The sequence below is a fragment of the Pangasianodon hypophthalmus genome, chromosome 22, assembly GCF_027358585.1.
Source record: "Pangasianodon hypophthalmus isolate fPanHyp1 chromosome 22, fPanHyp1.pri, whole genome shotgun sequence".
In the NCBI taxonomy this organism is placed as follows: Eukaryota; Metazoa; Chordata; class Actinopteri; order Siluriformes; family Pangasiidae; genus Pangasianodon; species Pangasianodon hypophthalmus.
Window position 1 is genome coordinate 5,124,250 of NC_069731.1, and position 18,767 is coordinate 5,143,016.

The 18,767-nt window shown below is 42.4% G+C and overlaps 1 protein-coding gene across 5 annotated transcripts in view; it reads right to left on the reverse strand.

Annotated features, from left to right (window-relative positions):
- Positions 1 to 18,767, reverse strand: part of ubr5 (ubiquitin protein ligase E3 component n-recognin 5) — a 44,727-nt gene that overhangs the window by 3,728 nt on the left and 22,232 nt on the right. For 4 of the 5 annotated variants that reach the window (XM_053227852.1, XM_053227850.1, XM_053227851.1 and 1 more), the window contains 38 exons: positions 18,433 to 18,576; positions 18,229 to 18,340; positions 17,779 to 17,933; positions 17,159 to 17,356; positions 15,953 to 16,163; positions 15,737 to 15,863; positions 15,239 to 15,390; positions 14,970 to 15,065; positions 14,409 to 14,532; positions 14,009 to 14,106; positions 13,667 to 13,821; positions 13,328 to 13,419; positions 12,619 to 12,765; positions 11,678 to 11,796; positions 11,162 to 11,288; positions 10,716 to 10,845; positions 10,398 to 10,558; positions 9,775 to 10,014; positions 9,496 to 9,619; positions 9,296 to 9,407; positions 9,049 to 9,180; positions 6,968 to 7,225; positions 6,130 to 6,398; positions 5,714 to 5,925; positions 4,739 to 5,044; positions 4,577 to 4,650; positions 4,078 to 4,250; positions 3,881 to 3,994; positions 3,487 to 3,704; positions 3,060 to 3,180; positions 2,594 to 2,939; positions 2,387 to 2,474; positions 1,647 to 1,791; positions 1,208 to 1,338; positions 1,032 to 1,092; positions 726 to 904; positions 508 to 592; positions 178 to 333 (listed from right to left, as the gene is read on the reverse strand). In XM_053227852.1, coding sequence (XP_053083827.1) covers positions 178 to 333; positions 508 to 592; positions 726 to 904; positions 1,032 to 1,092; positions 1,208 to 1,338; positions 1,647 to 1,791; positions 2,387 to 2,474; positions 2,594 to 2,939; positions 3,060 to 3,180; positions 3,487 to 3,704; positions 3,881 to 3,994; positions 4,078 to 4,250; positions 4,577 to 4,650; positions 4,739 to 5,044; positions 5,714 to 5,925; positions 6,130 to 6,398; positions 6,968 to 7,225; positions 9,049 to 9,180; positions 9,296 to 9,407; positions 9,496 to 9,619; positions 9,775 to 10,014; positions 10,398 to 10,558; positions 10,716 to 10,845; positions 11,162 to 11,288; positions 11,678 to 11,796; positions 12,619 to 12,765; positions 13,328 to 13,419; positions 13,667 to 13,821; positions 14,009 to 14,106; positions 14,409 to 14,532; positions 14,970 to 15,065; positions 15,239 to 15,390; positions 15,737 to 15,863; positions 15,953 to 16,163; positions 17,159 to 17,356; positions 17,779 to 17,933; positions 18,229 to 18,340; positions 18,433 to 18,576 — 5,892 coding nt within the window. The remainder of the gene's footprint in view (positions 1 to 177; positions 334 to 507; positions 593 to 725; positions 905 to 1,031; positions 1,093 to 1,207; positions 1,339 to 1,646; positions 1,792 to 2,386; positions 2,475 to 2,593; positions 2,940 to 3,059; positions 3,181 to 3,486; positions 3,705 to 3,880; positions 3,995 to 4,077; positions 4,251 to 4,576; positions 4,651 to 4,738; positions 5,045 to 5,713; positions 5,926 to 6,129; positions 6,399 to 6,967; positions 7,226 to 9,048; positions 9,181 to 9,295; positions 9,408 to 9,495; positions 9,620 to 9,774; positions 10,015 to 10,397; positions 10,559 to 10,715; positions 10,846 to 11,161; positions 11,289 to 11,677; positions 11,797 to 12,618; positions 12,766 to 13,327; positions 13,420 to 13,666; positions 13,822 to 14,008; positions 14,107 to 14,408; positions 14,533 to 14,969; positions 15,066 to 15,238; positions 15,391 to 15,736; positions 15,864 to 15,952; positions 16,164 to 17,158; positions 17,357 to 17,778; positions 17,934 to 18,228; positions 18,341 to 18,432; positions 18,577 to 18,767) is intronic. The other variant, XM_026923970.3, reaches the window with a different exon arrangement.

Genomic DNA, 18,767 nt, shown 5'->3' on the forward strand with positions numbered 1-18,767 from the left:
TTAGCTAGAGTTCGTTGTCAATCATGCTAACAGCTAGCTAGAACAGGTACAGCTAATGTTACGCTACAGCTATAGCCTGACATGGGAATACAGATGGAGAAAATGATATTTAACATGACAGAATAAATAAAGCACAAGTTATCTAAACTTCTCTACAGAGCTTCAGAATGGTGTTACCTGTCCGGATCCTTCCTCCTTGCAGAGGTCGATGGCGAAGGCGAGGTCCATGGCGGCGAAAACAGCCTCTGCCTCGCTTGCCTGTGAGTGGCGAATCAGCTGCCGCAAACTCTCGTACATTACCGGGTCGAAGAATGCAAAGTCGTGCCAGTTCACCTGCATCACACACACACACACACACAAATGGTTTACTAAAGTTGTCTAATTTAAATAAGTTTCTATTCACTTTGCTGCATCAAATTAGAACTAGCATGAGCACTGGGACTTGCTGTATTAGCACAGGTTAAAATCTTCCTAGATGCGTACAAGATGGTTTGACACAATACCCACCTTTCTACCCAGCAGCACTTTGATGACGTGCCTATTCAGGGTGATGGGGCACAGTTCATTCTGCAAGAGACACAGGCCAAGTATTCTGGACAAAAGAGGAGAAAGAGACATTTGTGAAATCAACTGCACATCAATAAAATCAGAATCAGTGTTTAAACATTAATAACTGATCACTCAAAAGATCTCAAAAATAACATCCTCCACATCCAGGTTCCTACCTGCCGATGTTGCGGAAGCAGTTGAGCCTAGCCTCGGAGTTTTTCCCAGGCCGGGGGGAGTAAAAGCCCCTCTTTCCAGGCTGGTAAAACAGAGGAGCGTTATCATCGCCGTCATCCGTATCGTCCAGCTCCATGTCCACCACGCTGCGGGTGGAGGCATGTCTCTTCCTATTCTCCTGCTGCAAAAACACACGGCACATGCTGTCAGAATCCCAGAACTACTGTCCGAGCCTTGTTTTTATAGAAAATGAATTCTGACCAGTCAGTGCTATAACCAGATGGAAATAATGTGCAGTAAAGTTGCACCTGTGCTTTCTCTGGAGTGTCGAGGAGACCAAGATCCAGTATGCTGTCAGCACCGTTTTCCCTTCAAACAAAAAGTGGATGAGGAAGAGTCAGAGGTACTACTAGACAATCAGAATGACCTTCACAGATATAAAGAAACAAAAAAAAAACACGAGATATGAGAAGGAAGTCACTACCTTCCATGTGTGATGAGGAGCTCCATGGCCTCCTCTACACGGGCTCGCAGAGAATCCTCACTGGCCAACAGGAGAAGCAGCTGAGCAGGTGAGAGCTCCAGCAACATGCCTGTGATTTTACTGGCAAACGCCTGCAGGGAGAGAACACTTGTGTGAACATGACAACAGCCATCAATCAAAACTGTGTGACAGTTTTATATCATCCTGCATTATCTACAATCTTTTCAGATGCTTATCTTTCTTATCTGTTCTCACTGAGTTGCATTTAACTGAAATGAAATCTGCTGTACCTCAGACGGAACAGTGCTAGGCTTTGTTCCACTCTGGTGTCATAAGGAGTTAAGAGTTAGCTGCCATCTCAATGGGACAGACTTCATAACGTGTCACTGTGTTCACTGTTTCATAAGAATTTTCATGAATCTGCTGAGTGAGAACATACCGGTTGCATGGCATGGACACGGGGGTACAGACGCTCCCCTAAAGCCTGTCTGTGAGCAGGCAGCGGGTCTGGCTCGTCACTGGGGTTCCCCTCTGATGCAGGACGGAACGGCCTGGTGTCAATGGACAGCTGCCTCCGAGAGTCCCTGTAGCACACAAGTACACAGACATAGAACACTATTAGCAAGCTGTAGGGCTTTAAATAAATAAATAAATTAAAAAGAGCTGAAATCAAGCATGACTACAATTTTTTTCTTAACTGTGAAGGCAGGATCATCCTATTAACCAGCACACTTTGTGACTTCAATGAGCAGAATGCCAGCAAAGTTTTACTTCGTGCAATATTTTATAATATATACATCTGAGACAATTTTGCAAAGTCAATTAAAATGAATACAAACAGATTCAGAAGGCACTGGTAATAATTCCAGTCTCCTGTCTGAATAGGGCTTTAGAAGGAGAGATTCAAACCCTACTCTTATCTTTTGTAAATGTAAACCCCTCGTTTTGCCGTTATTAGGCTCATCTGCTTATTATCAGGCTTCATAACTGAAAACTGTAAAAATGCAGTCGTGCCTAGGCACTTTTGATGAATCCTAATTTTAATGTGCATAAAGATTTTAAGCATTAGAACAAAATTTTTTTTCCCTTGTGTAATTCTAATGAGGACTCTGGACCTGATCGGATAATTTGTTGAGTAATAATGTTTGTCATGCTGTACCAGATGCAGCTCAGCCTCACCTGTCGCGGTCTCTTCGGGATCCTGCCCTCAGGCCACCACTCCTCCTCTCCCTTTCCCGATCTCGGTTTCTCAAGCGCTGCATCAAATCTGCACACGGACACACACAGAGTCAGTCTCATCTATACAGTCTACTCTAGAGATCAGGGAACTTTTCAGTTCTTTTCGCTATTATTACTATGATGTTATTGTTAAGAGGTGGGGCTTACTGCTGGCCTGCATGCCCTTGCTGACACTCTGTACACAGTCCAGGTTGGGCAGTTTGTCGTTGGACAGAAAGGCCTGCGCGATGGCCGTGTAGAAGCTGCGTGCCACGCCGCTGCCCTCGCCAGGCTCGTCCTTGAACGTGACCTTGACGCGGTGCACAGCCATGGGCGTGCTAGTGCAGCGGCGGCCAAAGTGTGTGTTGAGCTGACGCATGGTCTGCTGAATGAGCTGGTCGCGGTCACGGTCCACCTCCAAGGCCAGATCACGAGACTGCAGGTTCCGTAGCTTCTCCATCTCCCGCCGAAACTTTGACTCCTTCACCTCAAAACCACCCAGCTCAGTCAGGATCTGCAAAACAGACCACATAAGGCCAGAGTGTGAGTAAACCTAAGACAGTGATAGTTCACAGGGTACTGTATGGCGAACAGAGGGGTTTATTAGGTTGTGGCTTCACATCCCAGGACTTACAGATCCAGGTTCAGCCCCTACATCCTCCATAAAGACACGGCCGAAGAGCTCAAGAGAGAGACGCCATCGTCCCAGCAGCATGTCGTGAGAGATCACCATGCCCATGAAGCTGCAGTGAGGACTGGCAAAATCCAAAACACGACAATCACAACACAAATCAAAAAAGCCCGAAAACAAATTTTGCACTCACTTATAAACCAGACAGTATGATGCAGCATTTTGTTTCTTTTGATCAAATCTTAATTAACGCTTAAGAAGTAATTCTTTAGGGCACTAAAATGTACACAGAAGACCAAAAGTGAAACCGTGGACAACAATAAAACAACCAGTTAGCATGATATGAAGACTGCTGCTCATGTTAGACTTTGGTCATTATGATCATTATTTACTTCATGAGGGACAGCTCCTCTCAAAAATTTATTCTTACATGAAAGTGGGAAGGGGTGGGCCTTCACTCTCCGTCAGGCCAATCTCCGCGAGGAGGCTGCTCTTTAACTGGGCAGCAAGGTCGTGGGGGGACGGGCCAGGCTTAGAGACGTCTATGTCCTGTGCCGTCGTCTGCTGCTCTTCTCCACCCCTCTGCCGAGATTCCATGCTCATAACGTTTTTCATATTGGCTGAATAAGACATCTTTGTAGGCAGAATCTAGTGAGGAAGATTATAAATCAAGTTACAGGACCTGAAAAATCTGATCAAGTACTAAAAATTAGTGAAGAATTATGAAAAGGTAATAATATAATAAATCTGCACTACTAGGGATGCTATATTGCTATTTGTTTTTGTTTGTTTTTTACAGTATTATCAGTGAAGTGTGTGTTTACCTGTAAGCAGTTCATGTCCACAGTGAGCTCTGAGAGACCTTTGCTTGCCATGTAGGAGGACGAGTAGAGGCCTTGACTCGGCCGCCCGAACAGGTCCTCCTTCCTAGCATTCGGCTATAATGAGCAGAATATATGTTAATGTCTTTATATTAATGTTAGGTGATATTTACATACAAAGACAAAAAGAGAGTGCTGACCTGCAGCAGGTGAGGCTGGTCAGCCAGAGGGATGGCCTCGGCCACGGGGACTTCAAAGGGATTCGGCGGAATGCAGCCGAGGAAGGTCATGGAGTCGGAGCGACGGAAGAATGGGTGATGCTGACCCGTTTCTGCAGGAACAGGCTCTTCCTCCTTATCCTGAAGGGTGGAGCCTATAAAAGATACACACAAGCTTTATTTCAGCTACTAAGTCTGATACATCAATGGATACTTTACTACTCCTATAAGGAATATTGTCTTGTAAGCTGTTGTGCATTTTCTGCCATCTAGCAGGTAAGGTGAATTAGATAGCAAAGCAACATCTACGCTAATCATTATCATAATATTGACTTTATGGAATGTTATGCAAAAAATAGTAATGTTAATATCTATTCAATGTAAATACATAACTGGAAGTTCTAGAGTGAATTTATAAAGTTATGTATGTAATACTGAGCATTGTGCATGGAGTAAATAAACTCCAGTGTGTTGAACTCACTCTGATTGGTGTCCTCATCATTCTCATGCTCCGAGTCCTCATTGTCCAATGCAAGTTCCAACGGGTCACGATTCCTAAAGGTCAAAAAACAGCACAACGTTAGAAAACAAAACAGCACGAGCTACAAAAGAACTTTATTGTAGCTGCAACAATCGAGTGCACCTTAAAGCCTGTAAGACACATGAAGTGTTTTTCAGAACAAGGCTGTAGTTCAGCCCATTCAGAGCATCTGACCTCTTCCTGTCCATCTGTGAGGTGTCCAGCGTGGTCTGTAGGTTCATGGCTTTTATCCAGTAAATGAGGGCCTGGAAAACGTAGGCCACGTGTTTCAGTGAGCACACGTCCAGCACAGGCAGCACGTCAGAGTGCTCGTCATTATGGGAGCGCATCAGGGACAGCGCATAGTTCAGGAAATCTCCGCGCGCTGACATCATGCCCTGACGAGCAGTCAACAAAGTAGCGGCACGCCTACAAGATATAAACCCAAAATCATTAATAATGTTATGCATATTCTAACTTTAAATCTTTAATTAAAAATTTTAGCCATGAACAGACTATAAACATCAGAATGAATTATAAGCAAATATAAGCAATATGGTTTTGTCTAGCACACAAGCAACAGTGCATTCAATTGCAGCAGGATGTTTGTTGGAATTTCTGTATTAGTCTTATTGTAATATGCTCATTCGTTAGCATTTTTTATTTTTAGTATGTCACTCCACAACTACAATACCATTATCTTGGTGCTAATATAACATAGAGGTGGACAAACCACTAGCCCGGGTATCCGGGACAAGAAGATTATGATTACTACATTCAGATTACTACATCAAAGTGTACAGCCAAAAAAATTTATGCTGTTTTGTCGAAGGCACAAACACGATGCCTCATCACCGCAGAGGTTATTAGAACAGGATAAAGACTACAAAAAGTCATCCTTCCCAAGGATTCAAGTACTCCAAGTTATATTAGTTTCCACTTTCAGCCTATTGCACAATGAAGCTTTCACTTGCCTGGTGAGCTAGCTAATTAATTTACGAATTGTCCACCCCTGTAAGGTTACAAATCTAATGTTTTCTAATAAAAAAACATTTATTTGCTGCTGCTCCTGATATCTCATGATGTTCACTGTCTGACCTGCGTCCCTCCAGTGTTCGCAGGCTGGCCTCCTCACGTGCAGTCATGCGCTCCCTGCGGCCGGAGTGCTGCGAGGCATGCAGCGGGTGGCTCGGGTGCCCAGGGTCTCCCGCGGAGGACAGGGCCGAGCCGTAGCGCAACTGAGCCTCCGTCGAGTCCATGATAGACACCATCCAGTTCCATGTTGGGACCAGCTTCTCCTCCACATAGTTCTAGAAGATCAGATATAGACTGATAAGGACGCTGTGCTTTGAAATTTGAACGTTTTGTCAAACGTCAGAACACAATTCTAACACTGACGGTGCTGATATTTCTGTGCCATTTCCCCCTTTTTGTTCTGTCTAATCTTAACTCTTTTTTTCCCAGTGTTCAGTATTTTAAAATTTTGCCAATGCTCTTCCCTCATTTCTCCTCACCTGTAGGTTAACTGCATCCTGATAGGTGAGTTTCACAGCAGCGGGGTACTGCGAGTACACCAGGTGGTTGTACTTGGGGATGAGGCTCATGAGGTCAGAAATCTGTCGGATGACGATGCTGTAGGCTCTTGCCAGGCTGCTGGCGGATGTCAGGTAGCTGCTAGAGTTGCTGGCCTCCAGGGCCGCGGCTGCTGCTGCTGCACTGGTGCTGATGGCGCTGCTGCGGCGCAGGTTAGATGGGTCGATGTAGATGAGGCCTGCAGAGCTCGCTATGAGATAATCAGGAACAGTTAGATATATAAATTCACATAGTTCCAGGGAAGCACACATTCAACAATTGAAGCACGCTTCATATATAATTCATATCAAAATCCTTATGTTGGTTTTAAAGCACTTAGGAATGTAATCTCTGAAAGCTAAATAGGAGTTTTAAGACCAAGTAAGAAGTGAAATGGCTAAACACAATATGTTGAGCTTTAACAAGCTCCATCTCGAACCAGTTATATTAAAAAAAAAAAAACCAAAAAACAATGCCTTACACTTGTGAGGTAGATTTTACACTACAAAAATAAATAAACTGTCCAGTGGACCTCAGAATGGCCAAAATAAATCCACGTTTTCAACAACTTAATACTCAATACTTAAAATCAACACTGCATGGAAAAAGTCCAGGGACTATAGTGAGAGCACACAGGAGAGTTAAAGGAGTCTTGATGATGCGGTCCAGTCTAAATTAACCATTGCTCGTCCCCTATGAAGCCTACACCCTCCAGACTGAACACTCCTTGGGCATCATAATGTGAGTGCTGAAAGTAGAATGAGTGTAAACTCGGCCTACCTGCGGGAGTGGAGGAGCTAGTTGGGGCGCCCCCGGCCGTGCGCTGGCTGGGAGTGGTGCGCACTGCCCACTGCATGGAGCGTGGGGCCTGAGCGGCACTGTTGGCATGGGCAGAGCCTGTGGTCCTCTCCAGCGGTTCATCCAGCAGGTACGTCTCCTGATCGGCATCATCACTCTGACTGCTGCTGCTGTCTGAGTCACTCGAGTCGTTCGACTGGGAGTCATCCTCGGAGAAGAAGGCAGGCACACTGCTGGCACCTTCAGGACATGAGGCAGAAGAAAAATCAGTCTCAAACTTCATCATATTCACTATTTTTCCAGGTTCCCATTTGTGTACACAACTATAGTAGGGAATATCCAAGGCATTAATAAAAGCCAACAATGCACAGCAATACAGGGGGTGATTTACAGACAAGTGTGTGTCCCATGTTAGCACTACAACCAAAACCACTCAAGACACATCAAAAATGCAAAAGAGAACTAGTGACAAATGTTTTGTTAAGGTGCCATTCTTAAAAACAGCAAAGTAGGCAGTTAATCAGTTAAAATTTAAACACTCATTAAGGTTTTCAATTAGTACACAATGCATCAACAATAGCTTTAAAATTGAGATTCTGCTTTAAAGTCCCATACAGACATGTCTGTACTTTGGGTTCAATCACAGCAAAACTCGCAACATTCAAAATATCATAAGTTAGTTATGCATTATGTACTGTATTTTCCAGACTATAAGAAAATATTCATTTATTCATATTATCCTCTGCATATTTTTCTAAATACAAATATTAACAAACCCCAACTTTATAAATTCAGCTCAACATAACACTCTAAGCCTTCTATATGAGATAACTGTCCACCAAACTATGGCACTGCATGTCAAGTGATTTCTAAATCAACGTCTAAATAAATATCTAAATCAGTGTACATCATGCACTTACTTTATCGGTTTACACAAGCTGTCTGAAGGCATATCAAACAACCACGTGCTTCAATACCTATAACACTTGGAAGGACAGGTGTCATGGCTAGCAGATCACCTCCTGTACTTACGTAGCTCAAACTTGAACGCTGTACCACAGCAGTGCTGAATTCTCTAATCAGACTGCTCAGAAGGTTAATAAATTTTTTGTAAACTGCAGCTTGCAGTAGTTCTGGCTGCAAGGGTTATTCCAATGTACGTGTTCTAATACATTATAATTTCTATAGTAATAATTTACACAAGGATTTATATGGTGGGTGCAGCACAACCAGGTTAAAATGTGTGTAACTGTTGATATAGTGACGTTTTCACTGATAACAGTACTCTGTATTGTATCAGGCTGCATCACTGCATCCTGTGCATGAACGTAACTTTTATTAAACACCCTTTAATAAAAAAGTTTTTAAAATCCTGCTAGTCTCTATTAAGCATTATGTGAAATATAAATGCTTGGTACATTAATGAAAAAACAAAGCAACATGGATATTGCCTTATACTGTACAACTTATAGACTGGAAATTACAGCAAATTAGGTTTAATATGGTTTGTTGTTAGGAACATCTGAGTGGCTCTGTTTCAGCACATCCTGACTGGAGTTTACATGCTCAACAATCCAATCAGGTTGTGCAGAAATGATGTTTCTGCGAAGTTTCGGCAGATAAAATGGTGTACACACTTCATACTGGACCCGACAAAAACGCAACAGAGGAAAGAGGAGCTCATACCAAACATAGGAAATGCCAGGGACACCCTACTTCCTGTAAATGAGAAAGTGTCCATTGAACTAAACACTAAAGAAGGCTAGTGGTTCATATCAGGAAAGAAAATTATGTACTAGCAGGTGGAAAAACACATCTGATCAGAAAAAAAAGCAAAAAAACACCAAAATACCCTTTATAAATAAATATTAATACAACGAAAGAGTCATTACACAGGTGTCACCCCACTTTCTCAAGATGTGCGTTCAAGGTCAAAGGTTAATATTTTAAAGCGCCTAATAGTTCACCCAAAAATACAGGCAGCAATTAGCATTATGGAATTCCCATCATGCTAACCTCCTAATTTGGTTTCATTCACTTTTAGGCAAATTTGCATTCGGTACCTGCTTCAGAACCCGCCGTCGCTGCCGTGACGACACTGCGGCGCCCACTTGCGTTGTCCTGGTTGCTATGGTTACTTTCACTGTCACTCTCTGTCTCGGCGGCTGCTAACAGATCAAGCTCCATGTCACTTCCTAGGGACGGGGGACGGGACACATTGTAAAGAATGAATAAGACAATTCAAGAGATAAAAGCTAAAACGCAGCCACATATGCCTCGTGGATCTAAAATTGAATATCAGATCTTTACCATCCTCATCGTGTTCATCGTGCTGTCCCTCAGCTTCTGCAGGCTCCTCCCCCTGCTCCTCCTGGTCGTCGTGGTGATCTTCCTCTCCAGCGACCCCCTCCACCACCTCCACCTGGACAAACCCAGGACCAGTTATTAGCACAAAATGTCTAGTAAGTGACACATAAAAAGTGTGTTTTGTTTGTAGATGGGTTCCTGACCTCCTCGACATCAGCAGACACAATGTCGTCCTGCTCCTCGTCTCGTCCACGTGCGGTCTGTGATTGGCTGCTGCGCCGTGGCTGAGGGTTCCTGATGATGTAAGAGGAGGCTGATTGGCTGGAACTGGAGGACATAAAGAAATAAACACAGTTACATAGTCACATACTAAGTGGAGACAATGGCTGAATAGCTCTATGTTTTAAGGTTTGAACTAAGGAATTACAGTTCCTATCATTGTGTGTGTGTGTGTGTGTGTGTGTGTGTGTGTTTATACTCACTTGTTGGACTGATCAGGTGAGGGTCGTGGGGGCAGCGGCTCCACAGAGAAAAGCTCCTCGCTGCCCTGCACGGCATCGATGCTGGTGCTGGCCAGCGTAAACGGTGCCGTCGGCCTGGCGATGCCCATGCGCACAGGCACAATCAGAGACTCAGCTACATTACACAACTCCTCAACAGCGTAAGGCAGCAGTGCCTGGAACACACGCCTGCACTTCCCTATGGGCTGCGGGACGAAGTTACTGCATGACAAAGAGGAGCAACGGAAAAGCAGTAGACATGTTAATAAAGAACATTTATGTTATTAGAAGGAAAAAAAAAAACCTGTAATGTAGCATAAGTCAAATTTACAAACGTTTTAGCATTTAGTGCAGCCAAGTGTTTTTAGCCATAAAAAAAAGGCTGCATCTATATCAACCAATAGTAAGAAGTCCACTGATAGTGCTATTGTGATGAAAATTACGTGTGAGTAAAGTGCATGTACTTGTGTGCAAGATGTCCATCTAGTGGACAAAAACTCCTCTGGGTTGGTTTGCCAAGATTTGACACTGTAAAACTGTATCTACTACTAAATATATATTGTTAATTTATCTAAATGCTGAGCAGAACAATTTGATCCACATACTTCTTCTTCTTGGACGAAGCCATCTCTACGCTAAGGATGACAAACACCCTGGCGACAGAGCGCAGGAAGCGACGTGTGACGCAGATGGCCTCCTCTCTGCGACCTGGGGTGTATTTGTTCTGCAGTTCCTTCACCAGTGTGCCCAGCAGTGTGTCGATAAACTACACAACATAAAAACCACTAGATCATTAAGAAATCCAGTCTTGCAGCATGGTTACTCTACAAACACATCACACAGCCTAGGAAATGTGGTACTCCAAAACATGTTGGGTCATATATTTGCGCTTATTTGTTGTACGTCATTTGTCTCTGACTCACAGTGAGGTCTGGAGCACACTTGACAATGAGGCAGTGAGTGAAGCAGTCCAGCCTGATTGTACCACTCTGCTGGTTCAGGTACATCTGCTCCTCCGGCAAGAGATGAGCAATCCGGCTGCTCGCACTCAGCCTACAAAATAAATATAAATAAAAATGAGCACACTAGGGATGTGTTCATCTGTCAGTAAGGTGACAAGTTTAATATAAAATAGTACAGAAGCAGCAAAATAAGTATTGGTGCTGTCAGAATGAATTAAACTGCTCAAATACAATTCCATTATTTTAAATAACATTTACACAAATATGTTAAGGTTTCATTTCCAACCTTATGCAGCACATTTCTACAGTCAAGCTTAAATATAAAATATGGCTCTAACTAAATGTCTCATTTGCATTTGTCAGCATGCTAATATGAGATGAGTAAAGGTGCTAGAAGAGCCACTTACGGATCCTTGTTCTCCTGTGAGCCAAACATAATCATGCACTTAAGAGCGTTCCAGTCCTGCAGCACACGCTCCAGAGCCAGCTGGGCAAAGCGTGGAGGCTCTAGGTCATGATCTGGCATGTCTGAGTCTACGTAGAGAGAGAGAGAGAGAGAGAGAGAGAGAGAGAGAGAGAGAGAGAGAGAGAGAGCGAGCACAGATCATCAAACACTGAGACTGGATTAAATTAAATCAAAGTTGAGCTAACAATCTAGTTGCAGCATTGCCTCTAATCTCTCATCACTAAATCCTGGTTTGAGTTTTACAGTAAACTCTGATTAACTTTGATCCTGCCACTTTGAACTCAGATTTAAATGTCAGATATATAAGAGAAAGATTAGTGAAAACAAAGAAGTTCTCCAAAGTACATTTTGTGGACTCAACTCAGCAGCACGTTAAGAATCCCTGTGAGCCTGGTGCATTAAAGAAACAGGATTTACACTGTTGTAGTGAACCTGAGAAGTGAGAGTTGTTGTATACCTTCTGCATTAACAGCTTTGCGGTTCCTGTCCTCTCTGATACGGGGTGGCCGGTACTGACAGTGCTCCACACTCTGCCGTGCAACTGTCTGCACCAGGAACAGCAAGATGTGCTCTCCCCTGCAGGGACAGAGAGATAGAGGAAGAAAAGAGAAAGAAAAGAAGAGTGACAGAGAGGAGAAGAACGTCAAGTATCACTTGTCAAATCGGTGGCAGAGAAGATAACCATGCTGTTCAACAGCCTAGCATCACTAGCATTACTAAAGTCTATGAGACATAAGGACTATACTCACTACGGAAATAGAAATAGTTATTAGCCTTTCATTGATCTAGAGCCCTGATCAACTGAACCTTTTTTTTTTAACGGGGTAATGTGATACGTCCCCCTGAAACAACGGGGTAATGTGCACCGGGGTAATGTGAAACGGGGTAATGTGAAACCTCCCCTGAAACTGATTATTTTCCAAAAACAGTTTATAGTTATGTTTAATATTGTGGAACGTCTGTGAAACATGTTAGTTCTTGTTACCACTCACATATAATGGCTATAAACATTTGTTACCTCACTCTCTCTTTTTTTCCCCCTTACTCGAAGTTTAAAAAAAAAAAAAAAAAAGGCTTGTCTTGTCACTGAGAAACCACAAACTCTTCCACCCTAAAGACTTTCCCATATCAGAAAATTTAAAGGACCAGCTTAACTTCTGATTATTATAAAAGCACTGACAATGGGGGGGGAAAAAAAGCTGTAGGAATAACATATTAGGACGAGCACATTAATATAAATCTGTGATTTACCTTCACATCGGAACTGCTGTCAAAGCTGCTGTTATAGAAAATGAATCAACACCTTCAGACCAATCAGATTTCAACAGAGCTGTACCACAAGTGTTTTTAGACCCCTAACAGAACAGCTTGTTTCATGTAAAAAGGTGAACTACTCACCTGCTGTTGGGACTCGTCACTAGGTTGGTGGTGGTCAGCAGCCTATAGAGCAGGTCCAGACGTGCCGCTTTCTGCCCGGCGATCAGGGTTTTGCACTTGCACTTCTCCCAGCAGTCACAGTACGCAGTGGGAGACGTTCTCTTTAACCTGGACACACACACACACACACACACACAAGTTAAAAGGCTGTATCTTTAATACAGAATACATATGTACAGACAAGGGTGCATCAATGTTTTCATAATATCATTCTGATTTAATTGCATAATTTGCAGTGTTTTATGGAAGCAATAGTTCATTACCTCATTACACACGATTTTCATTTGTACACAAGAAATTTTCACTTTGAAAAGAACAGCTATACAGTCATGATTCATCTTGTAGCTGATTGATTCAGTTAGATGCTTTCATCTCTTTAAGGAGGCGATGAATGCGAGAACCAAAGTCAATGAAAGTGTATGTACTACTCAGCACTGTAATACACCAAAAATAGAAACCCTCAATAAAAATAAAAAAAAATGCTCCTCAGACCCTAAAGTCATTTTCTCATGCATACATGAAAATCCAAAAAAGAACTAATTATAATCCAGTAATGTGAAATCCAGCACTTCAGGAAGTGATTACACAGCTTTGTGTATAGAAGACTGGACTAAAGCTAAACCAGTTTTGTCTCATTTATGAGTCTGGATGAATAAGAGCGTCTACTCACTTGCAGTCGTGGCCTTTGTGGCAAACCCTGGCACACTCGGTGCAGCAACACAGAGACTCCAGCAAACCACATGTCCTGCACTCAAAGATGTCCTACACACACACACACACACACAGACACACAAACACACAGTAGAACTGAGGTCCTGCACATGGCTGGCATGCTCATGTGAACAATTTCAAATCATTTCTGCACACTCAAGGGGACAAGATTTCTTTCAAAACACTACTCATGTTGATGGGAATTTTTTGGAAAACGAGACTTTTTAAAAATATCAGGATACTTGTGGATGTTTCACTTCATTTCTCGTCTGCATAAACACTGTCAGGTTGTGTTCACCTGGTTGATGTGCTCGGCTCCTGTCCAGGTGAAGCTGCAGGTGTCGTTACAGCAGAGCACGTAGAGCGGTGAGTCATCCGGGTTTGTCCCCGCAGGACAGATCATTTCCATAAACACAGAGTTCACGTCGTCCTTGTCCCCGATACTGGACTCTCCTGCAGGTCACAAAACAAGAGCCATGAACTTAAAAAACATGCATTTAAATTCAGAAAAGGTCTGAAGGTCAAGAGCCAAATTAAATCTCATTCCTTTATAATAATTCACTCAAATCACTGTAATTAAGCCTAAATGTTTAAAGATGAAAAACAGAAACAATGACATTTTATATTAAAGCACACTCACCCTTAGCTATTTTTTGGGCTGCCTCCAGGACAGTGATGGCTGCTGGGTATGCCCTCCCGCTGACGGCGAGCATAAACGGAGTCATGCCTCGTGCGTCCCTGCATAGCAACACACATACACATGACTCTGTCAGCCTCACACACATAAGTATGCAAACAAGCATACTTGCAAACAAGGGTGAACAGGGGCATGGACACTTAACACGGCTTTTCTAGACTATTCTGAATCTATTATCAATTGATATGCATTTTAAAAATTAGACTGTGCCCTGTTGCGAAGTATTCAGGTGTCTTTACCTTAGGACCATTGCGGTATTTAGCTTAAGCAAACCGTATACAGATGGGTAATGTGACAGAAAAAAACCTTTGCAGCTGTTTGGCTTAACAAAAGACATGCATACTTTGCAGAGAGCAATTCCCGTAGATGAGGTCTCAGGACAACGCTGTCACACATCAGCTTGAGGATCAGGTGAGCATTGGCCTTGCGGTCTTTGTTCTCCACCACGGATGCTTCAGATGACGGGCCTATGAGGAGAAGATAAATAAGTAAGGGGAGTGGGAACACTCAGGTGTGCTATCATAGAAAAATAATCAAATTGATATATACAGCACATCCTTAAGGGTTTTATTCATCTTATAACAAGGCAACTGGCCAACATTAACAATTTATTAAAGAAAGACACACTGTACATTTTATCCATTTAGAATTACATTTAAAGTTGTGGAATGTATGTGACACAAGTTCATTCCTGTTACCACCGAGTTATAGAAAATTATTCAACACCTTATCCACTTCTCAGTAGTTCTTATTTGCAAGTATTTTCTAACATCTACTAAAGAAACCATGGTAACAGGGAATACACTTACTATCTGAGTCATGAGAACGAAGGGTTAGACAGGAAAAACCTTTCATTCGATTAAAAAACAAAAACCTAAATTAATAAACTGACAGTCTGCCTCACCTGGAATGGTGGATGTACTCGGACCTTGACTGGGGCCGGAGGACGCCGTAGTGAGCGAGCCAACTGCAGGGGCCAAGATGAAATCAATGTCACCATCTAGCAGAGGAGATGGATTAGTAGGAGGTTAGGGACTAAACAGAGGCATGCAGTTTTTTCTTACTCTATAGTGTATGCACAGTGCCGCTGAAACCTACTGGTATGATAACACACAACATGGAGTGTGATACTGTGAGTGTGAACACAGAGACACACACAGACACACAACGTACCAGGATCCATGGGTGGGGGGTCTGGCACCCAGCTAGGCGGGGCAATGGGTGGTGACACAGGGTCCTGGTGGTCACTGGAGGAGGGGCCTGACTCGTGGCGGCCCATTGAGGCGGCTCGGAGTGAGCGCCTCATCATCTCTCGTAGGCGTAGACTGCAAAAAAAGAGACCAAGCAAATCTGAGAGAAGTACTTAAAAAGAGATTAAAACAAATCCATGTCACACAAGGGTCGACAGGTGAATGCACTAAAACTATTAGATAGTGCTGACTATTATCTAAAACTAAGCCTGAGGTTGTTAGAATAACTAAGACAGTTGTAACATCATGAGACAATATACAATTCCACAGAGAATCTCTATCTTTAGGCAGCTGCTAAGTCCTTAATACAAGTCTCTCATTTCAGCTTATGAAAGAACAGCTAGAGTAAGCCTTCCTGACTGGCTAAAATCATAAAACCTGATTTTTAAATGAAGCACTGTCTCTTTTCCCCCCTCCTCACCCGCGACTGCTGGACGATCCGGTCCTGTTTCCCGAGCTATTGCTGGACACCACTGAAATGGCATTAGCGATGGCTTCAACTGCAGACAGCCTCTCAGCGAATGTGTTTCTTTCTGAGCGTTCGGCTTCTGCAACACAGCACAGAGCTTCAAAAATAAAATTCATTCATACATTTCTTTTTATTATTCCACCCTCCATATTAATTCCTTAATCTGACCTTCCTCCTCCTTGGTCTCCTTGTTGCTGACGGGGAAGCAGACAGAGACACAGGCGTGCAGAAGGTTCCTGTTTCCGTCACATCGATGGCCGAGCAGAGCGCCAAGAGCGTGGGGGTTCTGTTCCAGGAGCACGGCCTGCTCTAAACCCACCAGGTACTGTCGACACGCTTCATAATCACAGCGCAACACATGCTGCATCAACGTCTGCTTCTGAAACACACACAAACATGCAAATATTCAGGTGCATGTTTTATTAAAGCACTGCTGAGGAGGTCCTAATGTGGAACTAAAAAGGACCAATGTACATGTTGGAAACTTTAATATCCTAACTTTAATATGGCTTTAATAACAGCATTAGTCCAGCATTTACAGACGTTTCCCATTTGGTAATGTCTTTTAGCTGGGTCTCAATCCCATTACCACCCTAGAAGAAATGAGTATTTGCCTAGTAGAGTACTAGACAAACACACACCAATTTTAGGTATACAATGACTTCTTGGTTAGGATGGACCTGGACACATTTGTGTGGCTTTCTGGAAAAATCTGTCAGACGTCACTACAGCTGAATTCGAGCAAACAGCCAGACAGTTGAAAAACTGAGTTCTGATCAACACTGGGATTTATTGCCTATATATAAAACATACTTTGACGTGTCTACTTCAATCAAACAAATATATTGACTAGAAATTATGTAGAAATGTCACAACTGCAAAAATGTCTCTAGGCTGTGAATATATATAAGCTGGAAATGAATATAGTTTATTTTTATATTTTATTTATTACCAGTTAAATTTAATGCAAATTAATTCAATATAGAGTAGTTGCTGTCAGAGAATCATTATAGTAGTGTAATTCTGTGGATTCACAACAGAAGATTTAAATCCAGATTTCTCCCTTTTGGGGGTAACCAAATTTTAAAATGCTAGAACTTTACTTCTGTTTGAGAAGCATTTCAGTTCAGTACTTTATATAGTAGAAAATATCACACATTGGCCATGTGAAGGGTTTTCTCAAACAGACACATTAAAATTTGCCTGACAGCAGGATTAGCAAAGGGATCAGCTCAGGAAACAATATAACACTAACAGGAATGTAGAATACAAATGATTTAAAAATAAATAAATAAAATAAATACACCCCACTCCCAAGTTCACTAAATTTAGAAATAGTACTCCAATAATGGTGAGCAGAAGAGCAGCATGTACCTCTACTGCCATAATAATGACTGCAGCTTTCTTTTTGATTGTGGAGTTGTTGGGCAGGTTGGCAAGTGAGTGAACTCCGATTCCCAAACTAGCGATAGGCGGCAGATCCAGCCAATCAGGGTCTCGGATGCCACCCATGCAGTCTTTGGCCATTGGGTAAATGGTGCCGTTGCCATCCCGCAGGATGATGGGGCTCTCCTGTAAACACAACAGGTCACCAGTGAGAAATAAAGCAAAAAAAGCAATAGCAACAGACAGAAGTAATAGATTGTACATGGGCTTGATTAAGCCAGCTAAGAAGAAATGTGATACATTCAAGTGCTAAATATGTTTTGACTTTCATACTTAAGTTACAGCCAAAAGAGCTTTAGTCTCTTGCTTCACAGATTCATGATCAGTGACATTATCAGTGCCAAAAGCTTATGCTATGAAATGAATATAGAGAAGTTTTAAAATTTAAAAATGAATGTCTTTTTGAATCTGATTTAAATATTCTCTAATAATTTGTATGCCAACTCTTAAGATTTTGAATTTCTTTGGTTGACCTTCACACTATGTTGAGCATATTCAATACTGTGGCATATGAATTTGAATAATAAAGCATTAATAAGGCTCTTTACCTGGCCAGCAGTGAAGATGGCCACATTACGCTCGCTCTGGCCCAGAAAGGCCAGGTTACTCGTAGGGAAATGATTCTCTTGCTCGGCTTTGCCAGTGGCCAAGTCAAAGATACAGTACCGAACCCAACTGCCTGTTTTGAGAACAGCATGGACTCCTGCGTTGGAGAGAAACACACAGATCAGCAGCTGCTTCTGGGTTACTGATTTGTCCACGCAGGCAGAGCTAGAACCTGCCTATTCACCTTTATCATTGCTGCATTTAGTAGGCTAAGCCAACAGAAATGGTGAACATCATTATTACATAGCTATTAGCTAAACTCTGTAATATAAATTATTGTTTAATGGTACAGATGTTAGGATGTTGTACAACACATTACCAAAAACAATGTTATTTTATTGGAAGCTTTAAAAAATAAATAAATAAATAAATGATTAAATAAATAAACTTGCCTTTGGAGTCAACATTCACAGCTAAAATTTCAGCCTTTTCTGGAATACAAAGTTTTTTAGGTGTGCGCTGAAAACAGTCTGGAACTTTAGGAGTTCCACCAGTTTTAACAACCTGTTGAAGAATAAAAAAAAAGCAATGCTTAGTGTGTACACATTTATTACAAACAAGCACACATTTCTTCGTCTGTGTGCGCATGCACGTACCTGTAGCTCATCGATTCGGAGCAGCCTGCAGTCCTGCAGGAGAGAGGACGGGTCAGAGTCAGTGGGAGCTGCACTCTGGCTGCTCACGCTGCTCGACGTCCCTGGAAATTTCACAGCAACATATGCACCATCGACTTTTAGCACCTTGAGTTCAAAAGAGAGATTTGTTACAAACGTGGCGTCAACATGAGAGAAAACACAAACAAGAGCAGCAAAACATTTCAAGAATCAAATTACAGTACTCTATGATCTACATGTACAATACACAACTGTATTACAAAACTACAAAATGTCTAAAAATGTAATTTACTGGCAAATACGAAACTGCACCAAAT